This window comes from Sciurus vulgaris (assembly GCF_902686455.1).
Source record: "Sciurus vulgaris genome assembly, chromosome: X".
In the NCBI taxonomy this organism is placed as follows: domain Eukaryota; kingdom Metazoa; phylum Chordata; class Mammalia; order Rodentia; family Sciuridae; genus Sciurus; species Sciurus vulgaris.
Genome location: NC_136471.1, coordinates 124,180,789 through 124,194,259, shown reverse-complemented (window position 1 = coordinate 124,194,259; position 13,471 = coordinate 124,180,789). Strand labels below are relative to the sequence as shown.

At 38.1% G+C, this 13,471-nt stretch overlaps 1 protein-coding gene across 7 annotated transcripts in view; it reads right to left on the bottom strand.

The window, feature by feature from the left end:
• Positions 1 to 589: 589 nt before the first annotated feature.
• The window catches only part of SCML2 (Scm polycomb group protein like 2), a 78,988-nt gene continuing 66,106 nt past the window's right edge, over positions 590 to 13,471 (bottom strand). For 3 of the 7 annotated variants that reach the window (XM_079124157.1, XM_079124155.1, XM_079124158.1), the window contains 5 exons: positions 8,880 to 8,915; positions 7,648 to 7,761; positions 6,741 to 6,989; positions 3,370 to 3,521; positions 590 to 2,251 (listed from right to left, as the gene is read on the bottom strand). In XM_079124157.1, coding sequence (XP_078980283.1) covers positions 2,123 to 2,251; positions 3,370 to 3,521; positions 6,741 to 6,989; positions 7,648 to 7,761; positions 8,880 to 8,915 — 680 coding nt within the window. In that variant the 3' untranslated portion in view covers positions 590 to 2,122. The remainder of the gene's footprint in view (positions 2,252 to 3,369; positions 3,522 to 6,740; positions 6,990 to 7,647; positions 7,762 to 8,879; positions 8,916 to 13,471) is intronic. The other 4 variants (XM_079124156.1, XM_079124159.1, XM_079124161.1 and 1 more) reach the window with 3 other exon arrangements.

The following is a 13,471-nucleotide window of genomic DNA, read 5'->3' as shown; positions in this document are numbered from 1 at the left end:
TCTTTTGTAACTACATCAGGTATTTCTCAATGCTAAACACCTTAACTACAAATATTAAGAAATCTCCAGGAAGGTACCTGAATTGTTTACTAAATGTACAGAAATTCTGAAATAAGAGAAATATAGAGCAAAGAAAACTGCTATGCACTCCAAAGAGGGGGTTCTTTTTTTAAAATATTTTTTACATGTTGGTAGACCTTTATTTTATTCATTTATAGTGTGGTGCTGAAGGTGGAACCCAGTGCCTCACACATGCCAGGCAAGTGCTCCACCACTGAGCCACAACCCCAGCCCCCTTGTTGTTTGTACATCCTGTTTATAATACAGCCTCCATTATTGTCTGGAATGGCCTTGGGGACTTTTTAAGCACACCCCAGCGTCAGGTTGTAGAAAGAGCCCCAGAAATTTAAACCTCCTTTATTTACTCAGCCAAGTGAAAATGTAATCCTTCCACACCTTGAAAAATCAGTGGTTTGCTTCCTAATAACACTGTTAATAATTGTAGGGGCTCTTTTTCAAGTCTAACAAGTTCACAAATTAATGGAACACAGTGCCGTAAGTAAAATAAAATTTGAGGCTTTGACGGTAATTGCTGCAGTTATTTAACTTTATTTTAAATCTGAAAACTGTAAAACATAGTATTTATACAAACACCTGAGGACTGTTCAAATGGGCACAGCATCTTCATACAAACAATTTGAAAGAAGATCAAGTTTAAGGAAGAATCTAGTCTTATAAGGAATAACATAGATGAAATGATCCTTTAAATAAGTGCATTCTCATCTGAAGTAGATTTGGTTTTCTAAAAAGAAAGTGTACATTCTTGCCCTGATGAACATTTTATTGGCATTTATAGGAAATGGCTAATACTTCTATAACTGATTCTCATAGCTTATAAACATTATACCAAAGTTATGCAAAATAATAACAATAAACACAGCACCATTTCCCTTTGAAAGTTCTAACTCATAAAATAAAGCCCAATACAATAAGTCATGATAAACTAATGTATCTTTCAAAATGTAGCAGAATGGCTCAGAACTAAGCAAATTAATTAGAAACATTGCATAGGATTGAGAACTTCCCTGTATGGAAACCAATCTATGGATTGTTTCTTATCACCTGAAGAGTAAGCTAGGAGGTATTGGTGATAGAAAATGATGCACATATTTTTTAAGGAATAAAAACATCTAACTATATACATAATTCATAATAACTCTGTGGCAGTGCAAAGTGCCATATTAAATTCAAAAAGAAAACATTTACTTATGTATACCTACAGGTATACAATAGTATATAAATATGGTAAAATATCCGTAAGAGGAATACACACATACAATATATATCTTTGAACATTTGGACACAAGTATTTTGATAGAGATGTGAGAAATGAATGTGTACTTAATGTCCAAGCTTAGCAAAAATATAGAAAGTTTTAAAATAACAGGTATTTACTGAAAGAAATTTAATCTGACTCCATTCAAACCACTCTTGTAGTATAAACATCTGCACAAAATGATCATTCTATCTATCCTATAGTTACAAAAAATTATCAAAAACTGATAAGAACACTTTATGAAGCTTATAAGCTTCTCTTTCCTTTAAATATGAACAAATACCACACTGAGAGAACTAATAACAGAAAGGAAAATAATTTATATGGCAATTCCCTTTCTAGAAACTGATAAAACATGAACAGAACACTGTAGAATCAGACAAATATTTGAGAAAGATATGACAGCTACAGGTACATATTTAAATTCTCTTCTGAGGAAAAATTCTTGTGGATTTAATTATAGAAGCTGTTAAATCCCTGACATTTTCCCCTTTGGAATTTAGCTGTTTGGTTCTAGATATAAAGATTAACCAAAATCAAAGGTTTTTCTGTTTACTGAATGAAGTATATTTGTAAACTATACAATGAAAGTAATAAAAATACAAAGAATGAACTGTCAACTTGAATATGCTAATGGTGACATGTTAAATGGTTTTTAAAGTAGACTGGACTATTAATGTAATTCTGCAATTCTGAAAAAACATTTTTAAGAACCTTCTACAAAACAAAACTGCTCAAAGAATACTTTATCAGTACACCTGAGAAATTATGTCAATATACTTTTTTTCAATCATATTTTCCTTCTTTAAGTTTTTCAATGTAGTAACATAACTTTAATGCTGGCCCCAGCTTCAGCCCCATATACTTCATCATCACATCACTCTTTAGTAGCAGCAGAGCCTTCCCATCAATTTCCTACAGAGAGAAGAAAATAATAATAACTTTTTCATATTTTGTCAGAAGTCTTTTATACATAAGAAAATGTAAAATAGAGAGCAGCTGTATGTTCCAGATACATATTCACTGAATATGCATTTCCTGAAAACTATTAAAATATAATTTTTACAGTGAAACATTATTTAATGATTTGTAAATTTACTTCAAATTTTAAGGAGGAAATTTAACCTAGTATCTTTGGTGAGTGTCCTAAGCATCAAACTATCTGATTTTAAGTACCATGTTGAGTAAAACACGACTACCTATAACAAAGAGTCAAAAATTATGAACGGTAGAAATGAATTTCAGACTGTCATTAACTTTCTGAGAAGGGCCAGGAATATGTCAACATCAACGCAAACTGTAAATGTGCTATATACACTATTATCATTAGGTTGAATGCTAACCAGTTAGTTGTCAAAACTAACTAGTTGTCTAACTAGTTAGTTGTCTAACTAACTAAAGCTAGTTAGATGCCAAAACTAATTACCGATTTTCTTGCAATATTAAAAAGAGTATACCAGATTAGAGTACTTATTTGGTAGAAGGCACTATAAAATAATAATAGTCACAAGGCATCCTCCTAAAATTCTTTATTACCTTAATTAATCAATTTATGCTATGGAAGTATATTATTTGGTAGTCATGAGATCCTGTTTAAAATAAAGCTGTACTTAATCTATATGGCTGCTGGATGTATTGGGTATCATAAGGCCACTCTGTTATAGTTTGTGGTCGCCCCCTCCTACTCATGGTCCTAGGGTTAAGCAGGGAACAGGTTGGAGGGTGGGGAGGATCCTTGTATCTGTCATTACAAAAAGGGTGGTCCACCTGAAAGTGGCAATGCTGAATCATCCTCTCTTGAGAACGTGAAGCTGTTTAGAATATTAGGGACTTGGATACCCATTTAAAGAAAGACCATTAACCTACTATTTAAGAATCTAAAGTTGGGCAAAATAATCTCTCTCTTAAATGGCAAAATCAGTTGATAGGGTTCCCCCACCATCCACACAACTCAGTATCCAACTGAAAGGCCTGCACAGAGGTCATTCAAAGGCATTACGGCAGCAGGAAAACCGGATCAAAAGATACATTACATGTTGCCTGAAGAGGTCGGCGAGGGGGCCTGATATCTGAGGATCTGTATGTTTCATAAACTGTATCACTTCATCCACAGACCAGGTTGAAGGGTCCTTAGAGAAGCCTTGTTTCAGGACACTGGGGTCAGGTACAGCTATATAACTTGGAGCTTCAATGGGGGGGGAAAAAAAAAAAATCATACTTGACCTGATCATTATACTGAAAGAAGAGATGTTAGGTAGGGAGTAATGGTCTCATTCCTGGAACCTTCACTTTCGTACCCAAGCAAGGACTCAAGACTCCAAGTGTAAAATCTAGTAAAAGCCTACACAAAGATGAGCTCAAGACAGCTGCACAAGAGCATCCCATCTGACCTCCCCCAAACAGAAGTAGCTTCAGAAAAGCTTCAAAAATCATAAAACAGACCAAGCAATCCAAAGCCTCTTTGGCCACAGGCCAATACAGCAAAAGATCTGTTACGTGGGTTAAATTAGGTTACTCTTACCTAACCCATCAAATTCTGTTTCAATGAATTTCCTCTCAATCTCTCTTTTAACCTAAATTAGTTTTATTTTACTAGCTAAATACAATAGAAAGTCCCCAAATTTACAGTTTTATAATTGTTTAAACTTGTTCATTTTAATCAATGAATTTCAACAACCCTGTTATCTTGGAGAACCAAATTAGTTCTTTTACCAAATCTCTCCCATGTATTCAGTATGGATATTTTTTGTATCACTTTTTTAGACTGCTGTCTCTTGTGACTTAAATGTGAATTTGAACTTTGAAGAAAATAGAACTATGTTCTGTTGAGCTAAGTCAGAACTTTAATATTTTATTAATTCCTCCAATAGATTATTTAATTGGAGGTTTAGATATTTAATGAAGCAATAACTGAGACATGGAGCAATTTAGGTACTCATATCAACATATTTTAGCTGTGTTGTTCACTAAATTGTATTGACATTTCTTTGTGCCCTCACAAGTATTCATTCACTCAAGCAAAGCACTAAACTCCCTAAAGACAATGCATGATGATGACAACTGAAGGACAGTCAACACAAATTTGATCTTTTTGTGTGAATTAGCCAAACGCATGTCCTTTCTTTCCTATCATCTGGGCTATGGACAAGTTAGAAGCATTTTGAATATTTACCCAGAGAAAAGGTAAAGAAAAATAGAAGATAAGAGAAATTGCAATGGTTAATTTTTTGTGTGTAGCTCTGAATTTTATTACTTTTCTATCCAACATTCCAACTTTGATGTGAAACAATCTCTATACTAAAATATATCTCCCCACTACTTTTCAGAGAAAAGAAATTTTGCTGGGCTTTATCAATCCAGATAAAAATGATGATGGTGTATAGTCCATGTCCTGGAACCTAAGGCATTCTAATTATTTAGACAGAAAAACCATCTATCTTCTTTAACTCAATGACACATTTTAACCTTAAAAAAAATAACTGGCAAGACTAATCATCTCTCTAAATTAACTTATATTTTTGTGGGGTTTTTGGTTTCTATCATCAGAATCTGGTATACTTATATACATGTAACTAGTTTTACAGATTATGACAGATAAACTATATGTAAAGATACATTTTCTGGTATAAAAATAATTTTGAATTAAAAAATAAAACAACTATAAGGTTTTCTATTTTTAAACTACTATGAAAAAGTAATTTAATTGGAACCATATCTTCAAAACAGAGGTTACAAACATTATATTACTGCTAATTATTAATTATATAAATAATTATATGAAACTAATTATGTGAAAAATCAAAGTCCAGTCATGCTTTTCTCCCAAATGGTTCTGTCTTATATACACTGGGGTGTCAATATTTCTAAAATAAATAAAATGAATGTCATTTGATTTCCCCCAATATCATTACTGGATTTCCTTCATATAATAAAGGTCAACCATTTTTTTCATTCAAATAATGGGGCAAGGTAGGACAGGAGATTACATGAGTGTTACTGGCCATCAGGGGTGAACTTAGCTTTAATTAACAGTTATAGTACCCTATAGAAAATAATGGTAGTGACACCTCTAGACGGTTTCAAAGTAAAATGTTTTCTGTTCTCTAGAGACACACAGGTAGTACAGTAGTTGAGTATGGCCCTGGAACCAAAGTGTCTGGGTTTAAGGATTGGCCCAGTCACTTTCTATCTAAAGAACCTTACCCAAAGGACGCCTGAGATTTTTCATCTGAAAATGTTTACAGGCCGCTACATCTCAAGGAATTCTTTAAATGATATATTGTATGAGGCCATATAAAATATTATATGGAATGTAATGTCACATAGTGATGAAGACGATAATTTTATTATCATTAAGTAAATTACTAATAAGTAATGTTATTACAATTAGCCTTCCCACTGCTAGGAAGAGCAGAAGCTAAACTTCTCTACTTTGGCCAACCAGTGTTAGATAAACATTTGAAGTGGAGATATTCAGCATTATAAGAAATCGTTTAGAGCCTTTTACTGAACCCAGTCTTCAAAAGTTCATGCTTTGTGAAAATACTTAAAAATTTCAGGGTATATTACCCCTTATGGAGTAAACTCTATCTTCAGACTCTGCAAACAACGCCACTCTAAGAGACAATTTCCACAGGACGTGGGGGATGGAAGTGACAACATTAACTATGTCCCAGCATGTGTGAAATGCAGTTGCCCATGATCCATGATGAAAGCCAAGGGGGTTACTTGGTTCCCACTTTGTTCACTTCTTAACTTGGCCTAGATGCCCATTTGGAGAAAAAGAACATAAATAGCTTATTCCCACCCTCACTCTCCTGCACTCAACCCTTAAAGGGGTGTGGGGCAGTAGCCATCTTTTCACATGGAAAACTATTTTGGCTCTTTCTAAATGAGAACAAGATGCTGCCCTGTTTATACATTTAGCATTGTCCTGATGGGTATGAAGGAATGACAGAGGATGGATGTGGAAAATGGGAAAATTGTATGGCTATAGCAGCAGGATGCTAGACCCCTGATGCAGGAGTTGCACACGGGATGGGGCCAGGAAAGGTTTCAAGAGAGACAACAGATCAGAAAGGAGAGAGAACGTGTACGTCATGAGTTCAGATTGTACCAGAGAAATGAAAATTTACAACTGCTCAAGAAAACCACTAATCTGAGACATCTCTATCAGAGACATGGTTGGCGATCCAGATCCCCAGAGACAATTCTGTGCTCCAATCCATGAGGATTAGAGCAACTGTAATGATTTGGTCCTTTCAGTAACATAAAGGGGAGAACCTGGTCTCCCCAATTTTGGCACTTCCTGAATATGAAACATTCTCAGGGGATGCTGTTGCATGTGGAACCCTCAAGGGGAAAGGTAAGCACACTGGCTGAAAATCACTGTTTTTTAATATACCTTCACTTTTCTTCTGCATCTGGAATTTATCTTCAGAGTAACTGCTCTTGGGAGATGATTTGTTCCCAACTAGTGTTGAACTTGAGGTGCTTGGTACATTCTGAGAAAAACTCCTGAAGAATGAAGTTTGCATAAGATTTCTACAGACAGGATTCAAAGAATCTCCTGAATCAAGTGATGAATTCTTTGAATCTTCAGGGAGATTTTCCTCTTTGGGTATGCCCTCTCCCTCAGCAGACAGCGATTCTTCTACAAAGAGAAAGACAAAGGAGGTTATCTTCAACAGACTTGCAGTTCAAATACTATTAAAAGGTCAAAAATCTCTTCATTTCCAACAACAGTTCACTTAATTCATGTTATAATGAACCACAACTCCTAACACAAAGTACATGGCCATGCCTTCACTCCTCCTCATATATAGTAATGGACACTGTCCTGAAATTCATATTGGTTCTGTGATGTCACCTGTATTTATCAGGGAAATTTAGTCTCTTTTGCCAGTCTTGCCACCAAAGCTGTGCACTCTTGACAAAAGCATTTGTTCTAAGGAATGTAGTTCTTCACAACTATTTCTTTATGATATGATGATACAGTTGCTTTCCAACATCTGCTTACTACTTGAGCAGTGAAGACTTTCACTGGAGAAAGGAACTAAGTTTTTCTATTACTCTTTCTAAAAAAGATTTTAGCAACATAAAAATAAAAAATGTTATTACAATTTTTTGTCTTATCTAATGAGAAATAACAGCTGTGCAGCATTTCTGAAGGAAATGCAGTACTCAAGGCCAAAGAAATATGCTTATTGCCAAACTTACTGGGCAGATACACTCCCTACTCCCAAGAGCATACATAAGTGGTAGCAGAGGAACTTTTCTTCTAGATCCTGGGATGTATCACTGTTATTTACCTTTAGAGACATGCATCTTTGTCTTGAGCAGCTTAGGAGAGACAGGAACACTACAAGGTACAGGTTGCTGAGGAGATCGTTTGATGCTTTTCTTTCCTGTTATTTCCTCTTTCACTGTTTTTTTTTTTATAAAAAGAAGTGTTAAAACTAAATATAGTACTCAAGTATTTTCATATCAGCATGAAATATTTGTTTCGAGATCATTTGCATCTATAACTTCATCAACAATGTCAATTATTTGAAAGTTCAAGAATAACATGTGCTTGCTTTTTCCTACTAGACATTGCCACTGGAATAATATTCAAGAGTACCTCCAGGAATGTGTCTAAACTGCATTTATTCTGGGGTCATCAGATCTCTCTACCTCAGAAGACAGCAAGGCAACTCATTATAACGAGCCTAAAAAGACCTTAAAAAATTGCTCCTATGTGCAAGAGTAGTTAAAGGTTAGGAGAAATTAAAGATATGGTGCAACAAAGACACTATTTTGTAGATAAGCCTGGCCCTTGGGCTACCTTTATAACAATGCTACTGCTAATTATTCAACCAAATGCACTTGTACCTAAAGGACCACTCTCTCAAGTATGATTCTGAAAATAAAGACAATTATAGGTTGAGAATCCCTTTTGCAAAATGCTTGGGAACAGATATGTTTCACATTGCAGTTTTTTTCATATTTTGGAATATTTGCATACACTTTACTGGTTGAGCATTACTCATCTGAAAATCTGAAATGCAAAATACTCTAATTTGAAACTTCGAGCACCAACACGACACTCAAAAAAGTTTGGACTTTAGAGCACTCTGAATTATGGAATAGATATTCAGCCTATATGCCCTAAATATCAACCAATACCTTGGTTTAACCTCTAACTAAAAGGACAAATAAGGTATAATAGAAACTAAAAGTCTGATAATAGAACACGAAAGGGAAGAAAGGCTGCCTTGAGGAAGTATCAAAGTTAGAACTTCATCTGATTCAAATTTTGACTAGGGTCTAGGCATGTCTCTCATATGATGAACAACCTTTAGCAATCCAGTTTCTGACTGATTATCAATAAGTCAGAAGAGCTCTCAATTCCTGAGTTCTATTTTTAATCATGGACCACCACAAAACCAAAGGACAAAATATATTATGTTGCACAACAAATAGTATACTGTCTATAATTAATTTAAACATTAAATTCTAAGGAAAGAGGACTGGAGACATAGCTCAGTGGGAGAGCACTTGCCTAGCACGCATGAAGCCTTGGGTTCCATCCCGACCACTGCAAAAAATAATAATAATAATTAAATTCTAAGGAAAGAAATATTTTTTCCACATTCATTTAATGATACAGAAAATTCTAGTTCTTAACTATTTTTTTCTATAGATACTTGCTTATCTCTAAATCTTAGCAAGATTATAAAAGGCTATTTTTTAATTTATAATATACTAATGCTTTCATTGTGAAAAGTATATGAAGATGATGTATTATCTACTGTCTGGAGCTGAAACAAATATAAAATTGACCCTTCTGCTTCTAGATATTGTAATAGGCTAAAGCCAGAAAGTGTTCCTACAGGGATAACTAAGAAAATCAAGATAATTTATTTTCAAAGTCATCATAGGGAGGCACTTTCAGTATGACTCATGAAAAACCTCCAAAACCACTCCTTAACAAAAACACTGAAAATACTGTAACAGTGGTCCACTTTACCTTTTGAATATAGCCTTCCCAGCTTAATTAACTAGTGCCCTCCTCCTCAGGGCACACCTGGAATGCAGTCTTTGAAGAGTTTCTTTAAAAGTCCTCTGTTCTCCCTTATTGGCAGAACCACAGCCTCTGGGACAGTAATCCCCTGTGCTTCTCCTTTGCTAGCAAAGCAATAAATCTTATTTTCCCTTTTTCTCAAAACTGTGTCCTTATTAAATGGGCATTGGGGTAAGAATTGGCATTCAGTAACAAAATTACCAAAACCTATTCAAATTAACTTTTAAAACCTCTGGAAATTAATTAAAAGATTGTTACAACCTAAAGAGGGTTTATTCAAGAAAAATGGCAAACTTTCAGAAATACCACTGAATTCTATGGCATTTTAACTTGCCCTAATATGCTCCCCCCCACTGATTACCTCACTTTCCATAACGGTCTTGTAAACCAACAACTTCACAACTACAATAGGTGTGAAAGCCAGCAGTCTAGCAGCCACTGGAGGGGATGTGGTAGGAGACCTCTCCCAACAGGTACAGCCTGGAAAACCAGGCCACTATCTGTGTACGCATGCATGACTCTGTCAGACAACGCGATGCCTTCAGTAACCTCGTACGCATGTGTTTACCAAAGGGAAGGCAGCATGGCATGCTGAGGGAGCATGTGCTAAACTGTCTCACTCAGGGCTGAATACCCACACAAAATTTATTTTTTCACATGTTAGACAAAGGAGCTAATATAATATGGGGCTAATGGGGAGAGGGGACTAAGCAAGGGCTATATAAGGTAAAGCCCTGATGCAATCAAAACCAGGCCTTTGGGGCTGGGGATATAGCTCAGTTGGTAGAATGACTGCCTAGCATGTACAAGGCCCTGGGTTCAATCCCCAGCACCACTTAAAAACAAACAAACAAAAAAAACCAAACAAACAAAAAACAGGCCTTTCAATGAGAATCCTCCCAGTCTGTGCTGGCACAAAACACTGCTTCTTGTTGAATGCCCCGGTACCTTCTCTGTTTCTTGGGGGCTCATGTCTGAGATTTGAAGGTGGTAATTATATCTCCTGTTGTTGGGGTGTGGGCCTTATGGATATTGGGGAAGGTAACCTCACCTGGCACCAGTGGACCGAATGATCTGTAAGGAACTAACTCTCCCCTGTGTGTGTGCAAAGACCCTGGAAGCACAAGGGAACCCCGTGGGGTCCCAGAAACCAGCTCAGAAAGCTCCACCAGTCGGACAGGTAGGAACATGAGTTCAAGAGATAAACCTGCCCTAAGTGGCAGAAGGGAAGCCTGATCAACTCCAAGAGTTGTCCCAGTAGTCTCTATTGCAGAGACGAAACCACAACACTAAAGTACTGGGCAGCAGGTTGGAGATAGGAGATAGGTTAAGCCTGGAGCATGTGCACAGTCCTGATGCACAGGTCCATGGTGATCCTCATGCGGTTCATGGCAGTACCAGGATCTTCACAAGGTCTACAAGCCTGGTGGTTCAGGTCAGGGGTTTATAGCAACCTGCCAATGTTAAGAGACACCTGAAACATCCCCACAAGGGGAACAGCCAGAGACAGATGAAGGGATTGCTTACTCTTTTCCCCTCCTTGTGTGTATGATCGTCACTTGTTAGGGGGAAGAAATGAGTGGCAAACCAAGTAAGCTTACCCCCTTAGAGTGCATGATAAAAAATTTCAAAAAAGGGTATTATGAAGACTATGGAGTTCACTCCTAAGAAACTGGACCTTCTGTGAAACAGACTGGCCCTCAGAGTAAGTTGGCCCACTGAGGTACCTAGATAAAGAGCTAGTGAGCAAGGTGTTTAGGGTTGTTGTAGGGGACCCCAAGCACCCTGACCAGTTTCCTTACATTGATTGCTGGCAAGACACAGTCCTCTCTTGGCCGTGTTGGCTAAAGGCTTGACTGGAAGAGAACTATAAAATTATGATGATGGTTCCCTCAAAATGCCAACTGAAACCTGAGAAGCCCATTCTATCTGAGAAACCAGAGGAGATTCCCTCACCTTAGGAACCCCTGAATTTGCCACTGCTGCTTGCACTCCCTGCATCTACGGCAGCCAGAACCCCATCAGAGGCTGCTCACACCCCTGCTGAAATCATAAAGCAGACCAAGAGGCAAAATTTGTGACCTCCAAGAGGGCAACAGAACCAATAGCCCTGACTGCTGCCCTATTCCCTAGGCCACTGGCAGAATGGGACCCCAATTACTGACAACATGAGAACACCTGGTTAAAACTAAAACTGGTAGTTAACTCCCAGGTAGAAGGTGATTTGAAGATGGCCAAATAGCAATTCCTGAGGTCCTAGCCCCGGGCTTTGTCAAGCAGTTCCACCAGGAGACCCACATTGGCAGGAAAGCTCCTGAGGCGACACTGAGCCAACATTTCTACATTCCCTGGCTCCCCAGCATAGCTGAGCGGCGTGCAAACAATATAAAACGTGTGCTTGGAATAATCCATGTCAGAGACCCAAGGCCTCCCGTGGGGTACAAAGCGTTGGAGGGGCCCCATTTGAAAATATACTTGTGGACTTCACTGAGTTCCTCCAGGTTTGGGGCTATAAACATTTACTGGCCTTTGTGTGTACTTTCTCAGGATGGGTAGAGGCCTTCCCTACTTGCACATAGAAGGCATATGAAGTAGCCCAATCTCTTCTAAAGGAAATCATTCCCCAATTTGGAATCCCGATCACCTTGGGATCGGATAATGGGCTTGCATTCATGGGTGAGGTGGCGCAACTGGTGGCAAAGGGGTTGAAGATAACCTGGAAATTTACATACTACATATCGTCCCCAGAGCTCCAGGAAGGTGGAGTGAATGAACTGGAATCTAAAGTTACAACTCAGCAAACTGTGAGGAGACCCACCAGCACTGGGTCCAGGTGTTGCCAATTACTTTGTTAAAAATGAGGTCCAGCTCTACTAGACAGAGAGGGTTCTCCCCTTATGAGATTTTTTTATGGATGTCCTCCTCCCATTATATGAGGAGCTCTAAAGGAATTGGGCAACTTTACTGAGACAGCAGATGCAGGCTCTTGGCTTGACCCTGACCACTACACACCAATGGGTTAGGGAACAGCTACCTGTGAGCCTGACTAGAGATGCCCATCTCTTCAAACCATGAAATGCTGTCTGGGTAAAAGCATGGAATGTCCAACCCCTAAAGCCTCTTTGGAGGGATCTCTTCACTGTCATTTTATCCATTCCTACTGCAGGGAAGGTGGCCAAGGTGGTCCCCTGGATTCATCACAGCAGAGTGAAATGAGTTTCTCATGACTGGGAGTGCATCCCTGATCCTGCTGCACCAGGCAAGCTGGCCATCCAAAACAAGAAAATTGCACCCCAAGAGGCTCCCGAGGACAACCCTGCTTTAGTAACCCTGGAAGCCGACTAACCTACTCATGGCAGAAGCTTGAAGAATTGACCACCTGCCAGGATAAATGAACTATTTTTATTTTCTATATTAGTCCTTTCATTGTAATGCTTTTGCACTAGCACCCCTTACCCTCTCTGCTGTTGCACTCTTGGCCTTAATTTTCACCATAGGATTAACAGAGGTTGCTCTAGCCATCTGGCAATGTGTTGAAAAATTTCTAGTAGCAGGCTTACCTGCTTGTGATAGGATGTTTCATTGCTAGTGGTGTGTCTGATCTGGCTCCTAAATCCCTCATCCTATGAATCATGCTTTCACATGACTCAATCAGGTCAAGGTTATCACTACAACCCTACTTTATCATACCCACTTCTCAGGTCAGGTAACAATTTCAGGTACCTGCAAGTATATTAAGACCACCTATTCTATCTGCCAACAGGGGGATCCATATACTTATTTCAATCTACAGTATTCCCCTAACTGAGGAATGGCTGTTAAAGTCCAAAGCTCACAGGAAGGCAGTTTGGAAAAGGGCCCATTAATTTACAAAGTTCAGTTTACTAATCTAAAGCAAACAATGTCAGTACCTTTTGATGCATGTGCGGTCATGAGTGAAACTTGGGTACTTGCTGTGACTTACCGTATGTTTACCACATCATGTGGAGACTCATCTGGGGAAAGGAGGTACAGGCTCAATGACAAGTATACGTGCGAACAGCCTGCAAACAGTATGTGGTCCATTTGTA